At 39.5% G+C, this 21911-nt stretch overlaps 1 protein-coding gene across 3 annotated transcripts in view; it reads left to right on the top strand.

Moving 5' to 3' along the window:
- The window catches only part of VWC2 (von Willebrand factor C domain containing 2), a 147084-nt gene that overhangs the window by 23116 nt on the left and 102057 nt on the right, over nucleotides 1-21911 (top strand). For all 3 annotated transcript variants that reach the window (XR_005577294.2, XR_012512209.1, XM_003930802.3), the window contains exon 2: nucleotides 4141-4270. Coding sequence is in view for 1 of the 3 variants with exons in the window: in XM_003930802.3 (XP_003930851.1) it covers nucleotides 4141-4270 (130 nt within the window). In the remaining 2 variants the exon portion in view is untranslated. The remainder of the gene's footprint in view (nucleotides 1-4140; nucleotides 4271-21911) is intronic.

The following is a 21911-nucleotide window of genomic DNA, read 5'->3' as shown; positions in this document are numbered from 1 at the left end:
ATGAGGGCTATGCAAGGCCTAGGTTTGAGCTCAAGTGATGTCTTAATGGAGGGCAAGTGCCCAGCTGATCCCTGTTGATATCAAAGATGGCTCCCCTGAGGAGGCCACGTTTGAGCTGGATCCATGACAGGTAGGAGTTTATCAAATGTGAGCCTTTCCAGGGAGACCGGACAGCACCGAGGGGTCATAGGCCACTGCTTCACCAAGCAAGGAGCGCGGCAGGGTGGGCTCCAGGGGTTAATATGGCTGAAGAGGATGGGGCATTATTGTCATCTGTTGAGTCTGGGCACAGCTGCTTAGTTAGGTGAAGCCTGATCAATGGTCAGGGCCTAACACTGGGGAGTGGCCCAGCGGCCCAGCAGGTGCTCTGAGACTGTGAGGCAAGAAGGTTTTACTGGAAGGTGGGTTCGTGGGTTGGGACTGGGGCTACCTCAGGGCTAGGACAGCCGGCCTGCAGGAGATGGGAACGTAAACCAGAGGAAGGCAGGGTTCTATGATGTGACCTGGATCATGGGCGTGGTCCTGGAACCTGCTTATCAGATGAGAAGCTCTGACTTCTACCTCCCCAGGGCCAGTGACTAGCTTGAGGGCTTTTGCCCAGGCAGGACTAGCAGGACACCTGGCTGGCATCTGAGGGGCTGGCACAGCTTTGCCACTTGCTGTTACCAGCCTCACTTCCTCTGGGAATTGAGACAGGCCTGAACCTGGGACGGGAGTGCGCGGGAACTCAACACGGCTGCTGGTGAAGGCAGATGTAGGCGGCAGAAGGCGAGGCCTGATGGGTGATCCTCATTCCAAGCACCGACTCTCATTTTTTTAGAAGTGAATAAATCTCTAAACACAATCATGCATCACTAAATGACAGGGAAACATTCTGGGAAATACATCCTTAGGTGATTTTATCATTGTGGACTTACACAAACCCAGACGGTACAGCCTATTACATACCTAGATTATATGCTATAGCCTATTGCTCCCAAGCTACAAACCTGTATGTTACATTACTGTCCTGAATACTGTAGGCAGTGTAACACATGGTAGTTTTGTATTTGCCCATAGAAAAGATATGTAATTTGGTATTGTAATCCACGGGACCAGGTCACATATGCCATCCCTTTGTGACCCAGTTATGGGGTACACGACTGTAGTTGAATCAGAATTTCTAGATATTTAATGTCAATATAACCAACAATCAGATTTTTTAGAAAACTACGAAACCTTTGAGAAAATAGCATGCCGGCCTGTGTGCATGCCTTTGAGCAGTAATCTGTGGCATGGATTCAGTGAAATTTCAGCTCCAGTGGCAGTAAGAAGTGTTTTGTTTCCAGGCCAGTGATCTCTGCCCCATTTGCCAAGGTGTGCGCCTTCGTGCAGAAAGCTGCTGGGTGAGGCCGATTCAGGGCCTGCTGCTTAAGGACCTGGCACCTTTTTGACTTTGCAGTTGGACATCTGTCTCTGGTCCTGATGTATTCCAAGGCCCTCCCTGGTGATATGACGACATAGGGCACGCTCTCGACTTCTTTTAAATTCCCAAATGGAAATGGTGCTTTTCACTCCCTCCCTGGTGTATGCCCAGGCAAGGAGTGGTTGCCACGTTGTGCTGCTTTGTGAGGACAGAACTCACTATCTGACCCTCTTGCTCCTTGCTATCTTAATCTCTATAGGGGATGGTGTTCCCTCTCCTGGGGCAGGCTGTTCTGGCTCTCCATCATGTAATCCACACCACCTGGGCTTGAGGGCTTATTCTCCGAGTCCTTCCAGCTGAAAGCTTCTGACATGCAATAAACCATGTCCTTGCAACTCAAGGTCTTGGTTTTTAAAACTCAGAATCTGACCGGGTGCAGTGACTCATGCCTATAATCCCAGTACTTTGGGAGGCCGCACGCAGTGGGTGGATCGTGAAGTCAAAAAATAGAGACCATCCTGGTCAACATGATGAAATCCCAACTCTACTAAAAATACAAAAATTAGCCAGGCATAGTGGCAAACACCTGTAGTCCCAGCTACTCGGGAGGCTGTAGCAATAGAATTGCTGGAACCCGGGAGGCAGAGGTTGTAGTGAGCCCAGATCGTGCCACTGCACTCCAGCCTGGTGACAGAGCCAGACTCCATCTCAAAAAACAAGAAGAAAGTAAAACCTCAGAATCCGTCTCTCATTCTGCTTCCTACGTGTATATCCCCCTTGAGACAAAAATGCCACAGACTGAATGGGGGAATTGGTAGGAGATAGAAAGAAAGAAATGAGACTCACAACGATGACAGCAACCACAAAGAGCAACACTGGTTATGGCAGCAAAAAAAAAATAAAATAAACAGAAAAACAAAAAAAAAAAACCCTAATTGTGCCAACAACAACAGCGAAACACATGTCAAAAACAGTCAAGACTGATTGCAACTTGTAAAGCTACATTGCAAACCAGTTTGTGTTTTGTCTCAGGCTACTCTAACATTTGCCAGTTTCCTTTCTTTTTTAGAATTTGTTGGTCAAGTATACCTACACACACCTGTTAGCCCTCACTCCCAGGCAAGTTGACTGCGGTCTAGTGCCTCCGAAAGAGACATGGTTAAACCCAAATTGAGCTTTTGCGTCTCCTAATAGCCGATCCACTCAATGGAGAGTTCAGTTTTTGGTGTTTGCATTGTGTAGATAAAGGAAGCATCTGTGAGAGTTCATGTTCTTCGCCTTCCAAGTGGTGTTTGTATCATGGATGTGGAGCACACAAGTCAACCGGGGGTCTCCCTGCCCCTAGGAAAGGAGCCTGATATGACCAATTTCCATAGGTATCCCCACTTTCCAGTTTTGCTTCTGATGGCTGGGTCAGCATATACTGTTCCTGCTTTGTCTTGGGTCAACCCAGATCAAAAATCACTCCATTGGTGATAACCAGGGGATCAATCCGCACGTGCTGTGTGAGTGACTGTGGAGGGTTCTGCTGGCCATGTACAGCCTTCCCGGGAATGGCTGGTATGCTTGATTTGGATGGCTCAAAAAGGCAAAGTTTGAACCCATGACTGGAAGGTACAGACAGGCAAATGGAAGCTGGGTCACTAACAGAGCATTGTGATGCTGGATAGAGGGTGAAATGACTGGGAGAGGCCCCGGAGGATATTGGAATTACCTTGCGTGGACTCATCGTCAGGAGTCCTCAGTGGAAAGGGCCCTCTTCCTCGCAGGACGAAACTGCCCGTGGTGCACTGCCTAACGCCTCTGAGTTCCAGTTTCCTGTTAGTACAAAGGGTCAGTAATTTGAGTAGGTGTATTTTAGCGCTGCTGTAGAAGTTCAGTGACGACATATTCATACAGCCCCTAGCCCGCAGCCTGGCTTTAATGCTACTCTGTTTCTCCTCCCCCATCTCTTTCCCCTTTCCTACTCCAGTGTCTTTGTAACTGGAACCACTAGTAGTGTTCCACATGAGGCTGGGGGGCAACATGACAGGGCTATGGAAAACGGATTCACTTACCTGGTGAGTGGATGGGCAAGAATTCAGCGGCAAGCTTTTCTTTGTTTGATTTTTAAATAGATGAAAATGTTTCTTCCAAAAAAAATTTATTAAAAAAACCTAATATGCAGACCACGAACTAAACAGTGGCTCTGGCTGGACAGGAGAGGGAACGTCACAGCCCTGTGGCCCGTCCTGTGCATTTGTACATAAGGCAACGCACTCAATACCCAGCATGCCTGTGTGCACACCCTAAAAACCACCGGCTTGGGTTATTTTTTTAACATTCCTAAAACACTTAGGTTTCTTCGCAGCAAGTTTAGGGGAAGAAAAATATGGCCCTGTAGGGCCAGGTGTGGTGGCTCACACCTCTAATCCCAACACTTTGGTGTTGAGGTGGGCAGATCACTTGAGGTCAGGAATTTGAGACCAGCCTGGCCAGCATGGTGAAACCCCATCTCTACAAAAAATACAAACATTAACTGGGCATGGTGGCAGGTACCTGTAATCCCAGCTATTCAGGAGGCTGAGGCAGGAGAATCGCTTGAACTTGGGAAGTGGAGGTTGCAGCCCTCTGAGATCGCACCACTACACTCCAACCTAGGCAACAGAGCGAGACTCCATTTCAAAAAAACATACATGACCCTTTAGGATAAAGATGACAGCAGGCGTGACCCTGACTGTGGACTTGTGTTTCAGGTGTCTCCATGCGAGAGGTGTCGCTGTGAAGCCAACGGTGAGGTGCTGTGCACGGTGTCAGCGTGTCCCCAGACGGAGTGTGTGGACCCTGTGTACGAGCCTGATCAGTGCTGTCCCATCTGCAAAAATGGTATGTGAGATGCCCGTTGGTGATGGGGTGCACCTTGCACCCTGACGCACAGCCCTTGTGCTGCTTCATGGTAGACAGAACACACACGGGTGTAAGTTTCAACCCATGTATCTATACACACACATGCATACCCACGTGTGTCATCTTTAGGCCACACTGGTTCTTTAGCAAGGCCTCTCTCCCTCTTACTGGCATCAGCACCATGTATTATGGACGTTAAGAAGTTCTTTGGGGAGAAATTCAATTTCCACCTTTGAGGAGAGTAACTTATTTTAATTTAACTTTGTTTGTTCTTGCAAAGCCATTTCTATCTTTCCAAGACAAATTAAACACACTGGTTGGGCTCATTTACTTTTCATTGCTACGTGAATTAAACTTGGAACATAATTGAATATTTTTCATAAGCAAATTAGGCGGGAAGAGAGCCCCTTCCTACTCCCAGGGAAAGAGCCTAGTAGATCAGAAGCCTCGCCTGCTTTATGGAAACAAAGCGGCAGGATGCCCTTGATCCTAATTTGTCAAGGGAGAATGTTTCCTCATCCTGACAAACAATGATTATTCCGCACCTGAGGTACTGAGAGCATTATACTTTAAGAGGGTTTTTGACAAGAGTGCATTCCCAGGCTGGCTGGGCCTGAGAACTATGGCTTGGAGGGCAGTTTGACAAGAGGCTGAGCGGAGCTTGGGAAACAGTGGATGGAGGGAACACAGCCGGCATCTCCAGAGATCCAAGTGTCCTCCCCGGCAGGAGTGACTAGGCTTTCTGGATGATGCCTAGGGTGTGCTGTGAGGACCGCTGGTTGGGAGCATTCGAGACTAACTTGTGATGGTGTCGGCCGTTCACATGGGTTGCTGGACTGAGGCTTGATAGCTGTGTGGTATGCGTTTGGTAACTGGCAGGCACGTGTGGATGGATGGTGGTACAGGGGTGGTCATGGTGCTCAGACAATTCCCAGAGTCCGCATCTTGACAGTCAAAACTGTGTGAGCTGTGAGGTTCCATGGGTACCTCCAACCAGGTACCTGTTTGCATATCCAATTTTACTGTAACACATTGTAAAACTCTTGAAGTAAATAATTGGAAGAGGGAATGAGGCTGCTGTTGAAGGATAGTCGTGAAAGAACAAGATGACTGTGTTAGGAATGTCGTAATTATTGTAGCATAGAACATCCAGTCCTCCGGATGCAAGTGGACAGTGTTAAAACAAAGATGTCACAGAGCGTACTTTATATGGGGTTGGCTGATCTCTTATGCACATTAATTATGAAGAAATCATGAGGTGGGATTCCATTAGATAAGAACGAGGAGGCCTTTTAGCATGGAGTGTATTTTTTTAAAAAATGATGTCGAGACAGCAGTGAGATGGAGGGAAATCAATACAGTTTATTCTGCTGGTGTTAATCGCCACTAATTTACACTAATAAACAGGGAGGAAGACTCTGATGTTGGGGAAGGAGAGGCAGGTCGAGAGCCTGGCAGAGTCTCTGGGGTGTGGCTTTCAGCACACCTGCTGAGGAGCCCTGGTGAGCACCACCCGTCAGCTGGGTGACCTGAGGGCTGGTGCTCAGGCCATGTGCCCTGCATGGCGGGGGCACTGTGCAACAACTCTCACTGTGTCAGGTGGGTTAGGGAATGAGTTGCTCAAATATTTGACATCTTAACCATCTAAGATATTCCATGTTTTTCCTGTCAATTTTGGTTACAGACTAAGTTTTGGCATTAGACAGTCAGGGGATCCTGGCTTGGATGCTAATAGGTGAGAAGAAAGGATTTCAACCCCTGGATTTTTTTTTCCTGCTTTTAGAGAAGTTTCAGACCTACAGAAATGTTGAAATAACTCTCCAGTGAACAATTGTATACTGTTAGCTCCGTGTACCTGTTGCTAACGTGATGCCGTATTTACTTTCTCTCTTTCTTTGGCCCTCGGTCTTTGGTCCTCTCTTGCCTCGTCTCTGTATGTACATAACCCAACACCATCAATATATTTACTTATTTGTTCTTCCCCAAAAGACCACAGATTCTACTGATACTACCACCAACGTGAAACCTACTGAATATTGTTCAAGATTGAACAATATTTTCAATTGTTTTTGCCCTAAGGATTTATCCTACTTAGAGCACAGAGAACTACACTGAGCAGTGTTTTGAATGAATTCTTAAAGGTGTGCAGATATGTTAAATTTACAAAGATGTAATTTATTTCTGTGTTCAGTTTTATCATTTAAGATATGGTTATATTTTTTGAGTAAATTATGTTCAAAAAGTAAGTGCTGTATAAATATATACTCAGGGATTCAAAGTTTGTTTTAATATAGCATTGATGGTTTTGGGAGATGCTTGTTGTCCTGATGGTAAACTTCTAAATGTTGATCCTTTACCTCTATATTTTGAGAGGCAATATGGGATGGAATAAGGCAAGATTTTTGTGGTGGCCCATTAGAGATTTTTAGAAGGGAGATGAATAATGTTTTTTAAAGCTAGATTTATGTTACAGAAAGACTTCTATTATAAGGCTTGATCCAATTATATCAAAACATCAACAACTTATTTTAGGGAGTATAACTGGGAATAAATTTAAATGTGTCTAATCATGCACATACAATTACATTTCTTTTATTCCCCAGATAGAACTTGGCTTTCAGCTGTCTCTAGTTATAGGGTATTCTGACCTTGACAGGGAAAATGGGGTTTGAAATTCTTGATAAAAGAGAGATGCTTGAAAAATAAAAACAGTCTCTACAAGAAACAAATGCTCTATAATAAATGACCAAGATTAATGAATAATTTACAGTACTCCAACCCTGCCTCCCCACGTAAACAATGTTCTTGCAAAAAAATTATATGTTTGATATATAACAGATTAGAGGACATCCAAAATGAATGCTTTATATGAAATTAAAAGCTTGGGTAGACTTAGCTTGGATGAAATATGAAGGTTTTAACTCTTGATCTCCGTAGACCAGCCTTTACTCCTCACTCTGGCATGTCTTGACCTGTAGCATTAAATAGCTCTTTCTCCGACAGAAGGGAAATTACAGTTCAGTTGCTAGCTGCCAAAGTCACTTGCATCAAAGGAGCAGAAGTTGGAAACCAAGTATGCCTTGAATATAAATAAATGATCGCAAACCAAATGTACTTTAATATATTCAATTTGTTGACTTGTGTAGATCAATCTCCCAGTGTTTTTCTTTTGATAAAATGGATGTTGCATGGCACTATTTGTTTTTAAAATCTTCCCCCACCCCCGACACAAATAGTGAGTATTATTTGACTTTGAAGAATTCAGCTTTTCTCTGGTGATAGGGGCACAGCACCCATTCTGATCAAGCCCCTCAGTTTCAGACATGCTTGTCTGCATTAAGTAGGCACTATGTTCCCATTGGGGATCAGAAGGCTTCCATTCTGCAGGTGCACATGTCATATTACTTTATGGATCCAAAGAAGAAAACTGAAAAAAGTAGGACATCAGTGTTGAAATATAAGGACTTTGTCGGAATTAGCTGTGCTTCTCAGAGGTGGAATATGGTATCCAAGGGAGGATGTGATGTATGCCAAAAGCACAAAGGCAGTGGATATAAAGGTTATATATCTCCCTGAAGTATAACTGCTACCTGATGATTATTATTTGCAGCTTTATTTTCACAGGAAAGTAAATATGTCTATTTTTTGGAGGAAAATGAAAAACTTTTATGACACTTTAAAGATAAACACTGAGACTTCAAATTATTAAACATACTTTCATGGGAAAATATGTAAGAAGCACTGACTGAGAATTAGGCAGGGTTTTGTTTGTTTTCCTGTGTATTTCAGAAAGTAGGATAAGATGGTAGTAAATTTCATGCAGTGAGTTAGACAAGACTGAATGGGGTGTGTGTGTGTTTGTGTGTGGACATATCAAGATACTCTCACAAAGAAAAGCCTGCTCCTATATGGTCTCAATAGTGAATCCTTCCAACATTGCTACTAAAGAAATAATACAAATTTTATGGAAACTCTCTGTGATTATTTACAGATTACATGATTGTGCCCATAAAAAATAAAGGAATTTATAAATATCAAAATGAAGAGTTGATTTTAACAAGGATATTTAACAAGATTCATGTTTGAAAATCAGCTCTATTTCTATATACCAGAAACAACTAGAAGTGAATTAAAAACTAGAGTTTCAAATAACATCATACAAATCAAATACTTGGAAGTAAATCTAACAAAATTGTGAAAAGTCTCCAAATTTAAAAAACATAAATTTTTAATGAGAGAAATTAAAGAAGACCTAAGTAAAAGGAGGGATATATCATGCTCATGATTGAGACTCAGTAACATAAAGAGATGAGTCTGCTTCAAAGTAATCTATTGATTCAGTACAAAATTCTAGCCAAAAATTTGATGGTTTTCTGTAGCAATCATCAAACTAATTCCAAAATCCAAAGGGTATACAAGAGCTAAAAGCTGCCTTGAGAAATACCCAAGAGGAACAACAAAGCTGGAAAACATACAAATATTAAGACTTACTGAAAGACATAGTAATTAGCTCATTGTTGTTTGGTCACAAAGAAACACTGACCAATGGAACAGAACAGAGTAAGAAAAGGCTTAGACCACTGGCTGTGTGCTAAACGGACATCACAGGAAAGTTGGAAAAGGAGTAATCTTTCCAATAAATGGTGCTAGACCAACTGAATAGCAGTATGAAAATAAAAGGTATCGTGATTCCTACCTCACATTCAACAAAAATTGCAGATTTAAATATGAAAGTTAAAACAATAATGCTTTTACAGGAAAATATAGAACAGCTTTATCACTTTGAGTATGCAAAGGTTAAAAAAACACTAGAAGCACTAAACATAAGGAAATAATTTATAAATCGAACTTTTAAAAATTCAGAATCTTTGTTCACTGAACAATGCTATTAAACAAGCACAATATAGCCCACATTTTGAGAAAGTAATTGCAATATGTATAATTACCTAATATCTATTTAAATAATTCCAGCACATCCAAATAAAGCAGAGAGATACAAAAGAGAGAAAATATAGGGAGAGATTCCTAACTTTCTTTGTACATCAATTCCCTTTTCCTAATTCCTCTGATCAGCGAGATTAGTTTCTTTTTTTTTTTTTTTTTTTTTTTTTTTTTTTTGAGATGGAGTTTCGCTCTTGTTACCCAGGCTGGAGTGCAATGGCGTGATCTCGGCTCACCGCAACCTCCGCCTCCTGGGTTCAGGCAATTCTCCTGCCTCAGCCTCCCGAGTAGCTGGGATTACAGGCACGCACCACCATGCCCAGCTAATTTTTTGTATTTTTAGTAGAGGCGGGGTTTCACCATGTTGACCAGGATGGTCTCGATCTCTTGACCTCGTGATCCACCCGCCTCGGCCTCCCAAAGTTCTGGGATTACAGAGATTAGTTTCTTATGCGTTTCAGGTACTGGGCTGCTTTCATTATTTCTGTAACATGGCATTTCCATGACAGGTCCTGTTCTTGGTGCAGATATGAGAGAAAAAATGAAAAAAAAAATAGGAAAAAAGAATTTCTTGTTTTGCTGGAATTAAATTAATGTTAACCTGACATAGATTATGAACACTTAAGATGCATTTTGTAATTCCTAGAACAATCACTAAGAAAATCAACAAAGGAATTAAACATGACACATGAAAGAATTGTGTATTTAATTTAAAAAAGGTAGTCAAGGAGAAACAGAGGAACAACTAACAGGGAACTGAGAGAAGACAAGCAAAATTATATATATATATATATATATATATAAAACAGAGCCCCAAAATACATGAAGTAAAAATTGATAGAATTAAAAGGAGAAATAGAAACTTAAGTAATTGTAGTTGCAAATACTGATGAACTACTCAATAATTCATAGAAAATCTAGACAGAAAATGAACAATAATATAGAAGACTTGAATGACACTATTAGTGAATTTGACTAACTGACATATATGTACAATATACCACCCAGCCACTGAAGAATACTCATCTTTGCAAAGTGCAGGTGGACACTCTCTACAGTTCACAATATGCTAAGACATAAAACAAGTTTCAATAAATTTAAAGGACTTAATCATATATAGTTTTTTTTTAACACAACAGATTTTTAAGGGATTAAATTAGAATCAACAACAAAAGGAAATTTGGGAAATCTAAGATTATTTGGAAATTAAACAGCACATTAAAAAAAAAAAGGTCAATGGGGAAATCTCAGAGATTTTAGAAAATACTTTGAACTGATCAAATAATGAAGACAGAATGTGCTATAGATTATGGAATGATGCTAAAGCAGTATTTATAAGGAAATGTGTAGATGTGAAGACCTATCTCAGAAAAAAAAAGGAAGATCTCAAATCGGCACCGTAACCCTCTACCTTAAGGAACTAATAACTGATCAGCTAATTTTACTAAAATCATGCGGAAAGAACATAAAAATATAAGCAGAAATCAATTAAATAAAATATAGAAAATATTAGGAAAAAGGAAAACCAAGTTAGTTTTTGAAAGCTGGTTCTTAAAATTGATAAAATTGACAAAACTTTCACTAAACCAAGAAAAATTAGAGAAGACACAAATCAGGAATGAGAGAGAGGCGTCACTACTGACCCTATAAAAATGAAAATGATTACAAGGCAATATTATGAACAACTTTATACCAACAGATTCAAATAGTTGAAAGAAAGGGACAGATTCCTTGGAAAACACAAATTACCAAAACTGACTCAGTTCATTTCTGAATTGCCCTAAAACAATAAAATTCAAATTAATCATTAAAAGCTTCCCACACATAAAAGCCCAGGCCTACGTACATTTACTGGCAAATTCTTTCAAATATTCAAAGAAAGAACTAATGCCAATCCTTTACAAACTCACCCAGGAAATAGAAGCAAAGGGAACACTTCCCTATTTAGTCTCTGCCTTTGTCATGACCACAATACTGAAGATGGACAGAAATACCACACAAAAAAGAAAGCTAGAGGCAAATTTATTTCATCAGTATAAATGGAAATCTCCTTAACAAAATGAGTTAACATCAGCAATCTGAATCCAGAACCATATAAAGAATTATACACTTTAACCAAGTGTAGTTGATTTCAGTAGTGCAAGGTTGGTTTACTGTCTGAAAAATTAATTAACATAATACATTATTAATGTAAATGATAAAAAACTGCATATGATCTCAACAGATGCAGACAGGTATTTGAAAAATTCAATACTCATTCATGTTTGAAGCTCTCAACAAACTAGGCATAAAAGGGAAATTTCTCAATCTGATAAAGAGCAACTGTGAATAATTCACAGCTAACAACTGCTATGAATGTTCTGTCAATAGGCCTAAAATCTAGGAGAAGGCAAGGATATCCATATGGACCACTTTCATCCATCAACGTAGTGGGGGTCCTGTATACAGAGAGTAAGAGAAGGTGGGAAAGAAGAGGAAGGAAAAGGAAATTAAGAAGTTAAACTGCCTTTATTAGAGGATGTTATGCTCCTGTATATGAAAATGCCAAGAATTACACATTCACGTGCACATACACACGCACATGCACACACACATGCACAAGCACACACACACACAACTATTGTGGCTAGTAAAGATTTATACCCAATAATATACAAAAATATAAATTTTTATAGAATACAATGGATAATAAACATGAAATTAGAATAATTTCATTTAGAATAGCTTCAAAAAGAATAGATACTTAGAAACAAATGTCATAATGTGAGATTTATACACTAAAAGCTGCAAAATATTGCTGAAAGAAATCAAAGGAGATTCAAATAAATGGAGGGACATTTCATGAGTAGAAGACTCAATGTTGTCAAGATAATAGTTCTTCCCAAATCAAAATATAAATTCAGTGCAATTCCTACACAAAACCCAGCACACTTTTTTTTTTTGGTAGAAATTGACAGTCTGATCCTAAAATTTATGTAGTATGTAAAGGATAACCAAAAGAAATTTTCAAAAAAAACAAAGTTGGAAAATTTGTACTAGCCAACTTTATAACCTATTAAAAAATTAATAATCAAGATACCATAGTATTGGTGCAAAGATAGACAATGGAAACGAATTGACAGTCCTGAAAGAAATCCAGTATGCAAATCTTTACATAGTTATTTACAACCAATGTTGTAAGATACTTCAATAGGGAAAAAATAGTCTTTTCAACAAATGGTTCTAAGAAAATTACATATTCACATGCATAAAAAAGAACTTAGATCCTTACTTTATACCATATATACATTAACTCAAAATGAATCACACACCCAAATGTGAGAGTTTTAACTATGTAACCTTCAGATTAAAAATATCGGAAAACAACTTTATAACTAAAGGTTGTGCAACTATTTCTTAAAATAATATCAAAATCATAATCTATAAAAGAAAAAATAAATCGAATGTCATCAAAATGAAAATCTTTTACATCTCAAAAAACACAACAAATAAAATGAAAATACAAGCACAGACTTTGAAGAAAATATTTGCAAACCATATATTTGATAAAATGTTTGTATCCAGGATCTGTAAAGAACTTACACAACTTGAAAAGAAGACAGCCTATTTAAAAATGGGGAAAGGATCTGAACAGACAATTGAGCAAAAGAGACAAACAAATGACAAATAACCAAATAAGAAGATGCTCAACCTCAACCTGGCTATGTCTCCACCCAAATCTCATCTTGAGTTGTATTTCCTATAATCCCCACATGTTATGGGAGGGACACGGTGGGAGGTACCTGAATCACAAGGGTGGTTTCCTGCATTCAGTTCTTGTGATAGTGAGCTCTCATGAGATATGATGGTTTTATAAGGGGCTTCTTCACTCTGCACTCCTCCTTGCTGCTGTCGTGTGAAGAAGGACATGTTTGCTTCCCCTTCTGCCATGATTGTAAGTTTCCAGCTACATAGAACTGTGAGTCAATTAAACCTCTTTCCTTTATAAATAACCCAGTCTTGGGTTATTTAGCAGCGTGAGAACAGTCTAATGCAATACTACTATACCCCATTAGAATGGTTGTAATAAAAAGGACAGAAAGTACTGGAGGTTGGCAAAGATGTGTACAAAGCAGAAAAATATTGCTAGCAGAAATGTCGAATGGTTTGTCTACTCTGGAAAACAGTTCGGCAGTTGCTTAAAATGTAAAGAAAAACTTACCATATGTCCCAGTTATTCCTTCCTAGGATTCTATCCCAGCAAATTGAGAACATATTTTCACACAAAGATGTGTGTGCAAATGTTCCTAGCAGATTATTATTATTTCTAGCATTATTATTAATGAGTAAAGAGTAGAAATAATGCAAATGTTCATTAACCAGTGAATGGATAAACAAATGTAGTATGTCCATGTACTGAATACTATTTATCAGTAAAATACTATTTATCAGTAAAAAGGAATGAACTGATAATACATACTACAACATGGGTGGACCTCAAATACAGAAGCTGTTGCAAAACATTACATATTTTATGCTTCTTTTTTTGGAAACATCTTGTAAAGACAAATTTATGTAAGAAGAAAATTGATCAGTGGTAGCTGAGAGCTATAATCAGAGTGGGAATTAGCTGCAAATCATCATGAGGGAATTTATTGAGGTGATGGTACATTTATTAATTGGGTTTTTAGGTGGACACAAAATAAAATTTACTAAAAATTATTAAATTGTACACTTACACTGGGTGAGTTTTATGGTATGTAAAATATTCCCGAATGAATCTTCTAAAAATATTGAACCTCTTAACAAAGATAGATAAAGTGAAATTTCTGTAATTTTCTTTGACTCACTCTGAAGGCTAATCTTGATACACAACCTTTGTCTTTCCTCAGCTACTAACTTTTCTAATCCTAATGTCTTTAATAGCTTTCTGAAATCTTCCTTCTTAAGCCTACTGAAGTTGAGACCCTTATAAGTATATATTGTTATTTGCCCGTGTTAAAATAGAAACTTTAGACAAATTAAACTTAAAAGTTTATTTGAGCAAAGGATTCATGAGTCAGGCAACACTCAGAAGCGGAAGAGGTTCAGAAAGCTCCACCCAGCAGTGTGAGCAGTGAGCTTCTAAAGGCTGAACACAGAAGCAGAGTGGAGAAGTCACCTGGTTTGCTAGATCCAGGTGTCTGCCATAATTAGGTGTGGTGTAATGAGGCAGTTCCCTCATTTAGGCATAGTCTGATCAGGTGGCTGCCTGGAATTGGTTGAAGCTCAGCTGTTTGTGATTGGCTGAAGCCCAGCTATTGTTATAAAAATATATTCCTAAATTATGTTTTGATTTGTTAGGTAGAAAGTCAAAGTAAGGAGACTGTCTCAAGCTAATGTCTCAAGCTTCCTACTTATTTAATACCTGTAATCGATAAGAAGTTGTAATAGATAAGAAGTTGTAAAGAAAAACGGGCAAAGAAACACAAGTCTATAGCTGGTTATAAATTTTTGTGCTCTCGGTCCCTTGTGCATAATGTGGAAGTCCAACTCCCCACACATCCCACTCTCTTTAATTTTTGCCGTGCAGACACCCTCTTTCTCCTTCAAGCAGTGCTCTTCTCCATGTCATTCTAAGAGACTCTTTCTTTATGGATTCAGCTTCCCAGAAGATGGGACTGAAAACTTAAAATACAGAGAATGAGAGCTAGTGTGTGCCTCTTGTTCTCCTGCAGGCACTGAACACTGCTGGAACTGTAGAGTCTGGGACACAACACTCATCTGCTTTGTAGGATTAGTGGTTCCTGAAGCGTCTTGTATAGCAGAATCACTTTGAGGGCTTGGTGAAACACTTTGGGACCCACCCCTAGAGGGCCTGATCCAGAGGTCTGGGCGGGGGACTAAGAATTTGCATTTTTAACGAACACTGTGTGCTTCTGTTGCTGCTGGTCTAGAGACCACCATTGGAGAGCCATTGCTTTTGGGCACTCATTTGTTCACAGCATTCTTGAATATTTCCTGCCAGTCAAATTTAATGAGAGAACATAGTGGTTGTAAAGCTTTAAACATGAAATGAGATAAATTTGAGACTTCAAATGCATTTCAAATGCCTTAATTAATTTATGTTTGGTGTATTCTGGAGATTGTAGGGTTTATGGAAATATAACATGCAATAATACTTTAAAATTTGAAAATATCAGGGCAGAGAAAACATGACTGTTGAATGGCAAATTAAGTCAGAAAGGTTTTATACAGAAATGTGTTCTCTATCATTATGGACGGCTAGTTAGTAAAGGTTGGCATAAAATTAGTCTATAGGCTTGCTAGCACCCAAAGCAAAAAACAGAACCATAGGCAATATTAGCTACAATATTTAGCAGAAACACACAATTCTGCTTTTCTGGGTGCCGAAGGCTGGAGGAAATGAGTCCCTGGTGAATTGTTTCCCTGCAAATAAATACATAAATAAATTTTAAAATATTTAAAAGCTTTATTCAGTTCCTCCTGGTGGCACTTCCCAACAAAAGTCAAGAAGTCACTCCAAAGTGCTAATGTACTTCTTCTATAGTTGTCTTCTGTTTTACTTGCATTTTGATTTTTTGGAAATATTGATTCAGATGGCATGTCATTAATCTGCATAAAGCCCAATGGATATTAACTATTTATTACTATTAGAGAAGAACTTCAGTGTCCTAGCCTCTGTCACACGTATTTTCATGCTGTTCTTCATCACTTCCTTAACTAACTCTGTGTTTGCTCTTGCTATTCCAGACTTTAGTGTTCAGTATTAACAAGAAAGAGTTCAGACAGTTCTCTGATCTTTTCATTTCTGACAAACTAGATAAGGAGGATGAATAGATAGCAGTTGGTCTCTTACACATAGGAATTTAATTTCTTTTTAATCTCTTCCTAAGATCTTTGAATTGGCACTTCTCTGTAAATTTGAGAACAATTAAAAATGACCCCTTTGTTTGCAAGGATTGGGGCAGAACCTTATTTTTAAGATAGATAAATTAAGCTACAGATAGACTGTCCCAAAGTGTTGCTACCAGTTTATTAGGATGAAGTACTTTACAGAATTAAGTGCACTTCTTAACTGCTGGTCAGAAGGTTCATGCGGGTGGTTTTATTTGTATACTTCCTCAAGACAAACTGCCTTTGGGAATGGATTTCAGACGAAGCCAGGGACTCGGAGCAAAGAGTGGTGTCCAGTACCACTCAGAGCAAAGACTGGTGGCCAATACCACTTACACTGTGCCCCTTGAACTTGTTGAGGACTAGCCGTTGAGTGACTTGCGCATCTCTGCCTCTCTGTAACTCTCGCTGAGTCTCTGTAAATGTGTGTCCAGAGGTCCTTGTGGGAACTTTCTCTGGCTTGCTTCCTAATGCAGGTTGATCCCACTAGTCTCAGAAGCCACAGTCGTAATCTCATTGTATTCTTATGCCATTGATACTGAGCATAGGAATTGTGCAGACACCATGTTTTGTTGGATCCTTTGTTTTTCAGATTGTTGGAGAAAATTGTGTTTTGTGTATGTGCATATATGTATATATGTGTGTGTGTGTGTGTAACATATGTATGTTACTCTTAGAAAACATTGAGACACTTACTGTTTATTTCACTGCATATACAAAGATGAGTCAAACTATGGATCCTGACTGTAATGATCTCACAGTCTAGACGGGTGGTAGCCCTATAAATAACTCGTGTTTGCTGTTTTACTTGAATTATGATAAAAGTAGCGAGGGAGATAGCGGGGAGAAGTGAATAATACTGCAGTAAACATCACAATGTATATTGCTTTTATTTGTCTTTGAATTCTTACATTAGGAGAGACTCTCAGGAGTGAGATTATTAGTTTGACAGCTTAGAATATTTTATGACTCTGATACATATCACCATGTTGTTTTAAAAAAGGTTGTGTAAATTTATAAAGCCTTTGATTTTATTATAACCTTGCTAACCTTTTATTAATTTAAACTATAGAAAAATGATGGGTCATTATTTCAATATTAAGCATATAAAACTTTACAATATTTTAGATGGTAATTCTTCCACAATGTATTATACTTCTCTACCTTACTAGCAAAATAATTTTGAACATAATTTAAATGGTACTTAAGAACTGAAAGCCCTTGATGTGAAAACCAATTATTGGCCTACCTTGTAATACAGTGGAGTATTAGCGAGTAAAACATTGGTCAAGTAACTTGATTCCTCTGCATCCTTTTGGTACCTATAACTTGGAGATATTTAACATAGCCACATCAGTGGATGTTTTGTGTCAGTTAAATACCATGATGAATTTTGAAGTCCTTCATTAATTCATTCAACAGCTATTGACTCAAACTTTGCCGTATGCCACAGGAGATACAATGGCTAATAGGAATATCTCTAGAACCATAGATTATGGGAAGGAAGCAGGCAATTTTCACCGAATTTATGAAGTACACAGCATTGGGCAAGGAGAATGCCTGCTGTGGAGTGGGAATGGGTCTTGGAAAGGGAGAAGCAGAGAAGTGTGTGGGTTCTGGGCACAGCACATCCAGAAGGTGGGATTGTACCATATTTGTGCACTAGATCTGTTGCCTAAGCCTAGAGTTGGAGGGAGAGTTGAGAAGTGTAAGGCAGCCATGTGCGAAATGGACACAGGCTAGATTAGGAAGGACCTTGGTGCTTCATTAGGGAAGTTATTAATAGATTTAATTCTGAGGCAATGAGAAGCCAAAGAAGGGATTATAGCATGGAAATGATGCAAGTACATTTGAACTCTTGAAAGTCATTCTGGTTGAGGGTTTCTGAAAAGAAGCTATTACAGTAATCTAGAGAGGCATAATAGTTTGGTCGTGGTCAGTGGACACAAAGAGATGTGGTGCACTAAGGAGATACATCAAAGGTCATGTCAACTGCACTTAGTGGTTGACTGTATAAGGTAGGTGGAGACCCAAAGTTTAAGAATAGGGCTCTGTTGCTGTTTTGGGCAATGGGAAAGACTTTGAGCTGGTCCTGAAGGTAGGAAGACTAGGAGGAAGAGCACTTGTAAGCACTGATGGATGCTTTTTATGTGGTGTTCTGAACTGTCAAGTTAGACTGAATTCCTTGAGGAAATAGTATAAAAAGCCCTGGCTTTGGAGCTAGACTGGCGCATTCCAGCTTTCTCCCTACCACCTTGTCTAATTTTCTTCTCCTCCTCAGTTTCTTCACTTACAAAATCAGGACAACCTTTCATTCATTCCTTGTGGGCTTAACATAAGGATTAAGTACGTCAAGAGCCTGCTGTTGAATCCCGACACTCGACACTGCTTTCTCCATGACATTGGCCAACTGGGACTCCACCCCAAGCTGAGTTTCTTAAAGGTCATATCCATCACCAAATTTTCTTTCAATCAACCTCCAAGACTTGTTGCCTGCGCACTACGGCAGTCTACCCAGTCTCAGGCAGCAGCCCCAAGCTGCAGAAGAGGTTAAATTTCCAGCTGTATTTCACAGGCAAGGCCCTCTGTCCTCTGGAAGATTATCCATCCATACTCCTTCACCATTATTCATCTGTTAAAAGCTGCCTGGTCATTAATACAGTGCTCTAAAATATCTCCAGCCTGTGTCTTCAGCAAAAGGGAAATCAATTGTCACAATATACAATAAAGCTATTCATCCTAAGGCAGATATCTTTACCACATCCACAGCATGATCAATGGTGCCATTACCAGAGGTAACTTGAATTGCATCCAAAACACTTACATGGAACACATTCTGGTAGAAATGATCTGTCAGTGGTAGACAGTGTGAAGACAAATAACCCTGTGGATGACCTGCCCAATCTGTCTCCGTCTCCAGGAGAATAAGCCAATGAATATTCTTAGCAAGGATTTTCAGTGGGTGCTTCCAGGGAATGTAAAATACCCTCTTTGTTGATCAGAAGGCACATTCTGCTCTTACACTAACAGCAAAACCCAAACCTTTTATTTGTCTTTCAGGAAGATAAACTTCAGGTATAAAAGAGTCCATTACCCCAGGAGGTATCCATAAACTTCCAATTCTGAAAATTGCATCTCATCTTTTCTAAAACAAATGCCTTCACTTAAGAGCAGTTACAATTTGGCAATCCTGACAGCTGCAAAGTGAATTTATCTTTAATCACACATTCACTGAGTGCCTTTTGAAAGTACATCAGCCATCATTGAGTAAAGCATTATCATATTGGGGGAAAACCACTGCCAATTCATTAATTAGGAAAACGGAAATTCTTCAGATAATAAGAATTAAATGCCTCTGAAAAAAGTTTTTATGTTTTAGCCTATGGTACAACTTGATTCTTATAATACTGGTGAGAAGTAGAAGTTATTTGTCACCTGATGAGCAGGCTAAGGTAGATACAAAAGTACACACTAGACTTTGCCCCAAGGAGAGCCCCTAAATACTGAGAGTGTCCGCATCTAGGTTATCTTAGGAGGGAATGGCTAAAAATGGATGGCAACTTGAAGAAGGCAGATTGGGATGTGAGACAAAGAACAATTTCCTAATAATTAGAATTTCTCCTATCAAGTATTCAGAGGATGGGGAGCCAAATTCACAGAGAAATACTTCCCAAATTGGACTAGATGATTTGAAGAGCCCTTTAACGCTAAAAATCGATTATTCTTTGACACTAATACATAAATGTCTCCAGACATCATTACTCAATCATCCATTTTGGGTGCACAGAAAGAACAGTTGTTTTTTTTTTCTTTAGTTAACTCACAAATTTTCTTGTTTTTTTTTCCATCGTATGCCAGTAAATCATCTGGAAAGTGAATGAGATAAACACTTAAAATATTTGTCCTTTATTCCATGAAGACTCTTGAGAGAATGTGCCATATCGCATTTCCCCAAAGTGGAAAAGAGTGACATTGCTCTGCGTAGGGGCTCTGTGGGTCCCAGAGAGAGTGTACACCCTGCAGCAAGGGAGCTGGATCTCGCTCGACCTGCTGCTGGAACTCCCTGTGATGCATGCACCTCACTTTCTCATCTGTGAAAGGAGATTGAAAGTAAAATTGAAAAAAAATATATATATATATATATATATATATATATATATATATATATATATGAATTTGCCTTTAAAATAAAATATTATGTAAAGGAAGGCAACAGTCTTAGCAAATAAATTAAATGTGACTAATGTTTAGGAAAGGTGTTACACATGTCTCCAAACATCCAAACTTGACTTATCTCCTGATAATTCAATGTTTGAAGCCCTCTCGCTAGCCCCTTGGGAAGACACACACCTTAGCATGCAACAGCTTCCTCGCTGGTCTGCAGTTCCCTCAGTCATGGCTTCATCCAGCCCTTTCTTCTGTCTTGAATCTACACAAACTGCCAATACAACTGTTCACCTGTTTTCGCTCTGTTGCTTACTCCATCCAGAATGCCTTAAAACACTTCTCGAACAAACAGAACTCTACAGGTGTTCAAGGGTGGGAGCAATTGTCTGACTGCTGCTTCACAAGGTCTCATCTTCGTGTTCACAGAAAGCATGGTGTGTGCCCCTGCTGTGGTGCTCACATGCTTGGGTGGCATGACTCCTTGGACAGCTTCATGAACTTGCTCATTTCACACTGTGTTCTCCATGGCCAAGTCCTCTGAAACATGAGGGACACACAGCCAAAACACAGGTCATGCTATGCAGCCCAAAATGTAAAATACTGCATGATATTTCTTTATCTTGTAGGGGAAAAATAACATAGGTTTGTGGGAACACCTGTCACAAAAGGTAAATTAAGAGAAAACCAAGTTTATTCATATGTGTATTTCATACACATGTGGGCAATATCCAGAGAATGAGCAGTTCTCAAAGAGGTGGCTTTGAATTCCAGCTGATAACAGGGAGCAGTAAATTTTTAGGGAAGTACGGAGACAAAAGAAAATGACTTTGAGTTTCCAAGGGTGGCCCTTGGGGGTGAGCAGATAACTGGCAGATAGAGACTAGCTAGCGGTGTTTGTTAGTGTGGGCTACTCTGGTACCATCTCAGGCCCAGGATGGTCTCTGTTCTCCCTGGTAGAAGGGGACAGGTAGGGTACCTTTAGTACCTTTAGTACACCATGTCCTATAAATAGAGGGAGGGCAGAGGACTTTCCTGCATCTGCTGCTGCTTGTCTTCAGCTCAACAATCCTCCCTGTTTTGGGAGGTATATTTTGGTCTCTCACACTGTATTGCCAAGGTTTTAATCCCTTCTAAATAAAGTGAGATTAGAAACACCAAGCTCCTGCTGTTACTTTGAGAGAGATTGACCCTCACAACCTCCCTGAAGCTCTTGAAGAGATTGACAATGATTTCTTACCTCTTGTAAATATCAGGTAGGTGCCATTACTTACAAACCTCAGGAACGCTCTACCCTGCAGCCACTCTAGCTCTGAGCCCATCTGGAGTGCCGGAAACATCTCACGGGCAATCACTCCACATTCCAGGCTCCATGAACAATGATCACCATGGCAGCCCCCAGTGATTATTGAAAATACAGCATCAGAATAATGAAGATGCTAAGACTCTCCCCTCTGGCCCCCATGAGTAATGAAAGCCTGAAGGAAGGGCTCATTCATTAAGATTTTATAAGCAGAGGAGGAAAAAATGGATATTTGTTTTAAAGAAATTCATTTCTTTCTAGTATTCTAACTTTAGAGGAACTTTGTAGGGAATATAAATTTATTTTTTAAAATGATTAGAATAAAGCTCAGTTACT

This window comes from Saimiri boliviensis, chromosome 10 (genome assembly GCF_048565385.1).
Source record: "Saimiri boliviensis isolate mSaiBol1 chromosome 10, mSaiBol1.pri, whole genome shotgun sequence".
NCBI lineage: Eukaryota > Metazoa > Chordata > Mammalia > Primates > Cebidae > Saimiri > Saimiri boliviensis.
Note: the sequence above shows the minus strand (reverse complement) of the source record. Positions and strands in the feature narration are given on the sequence as shown.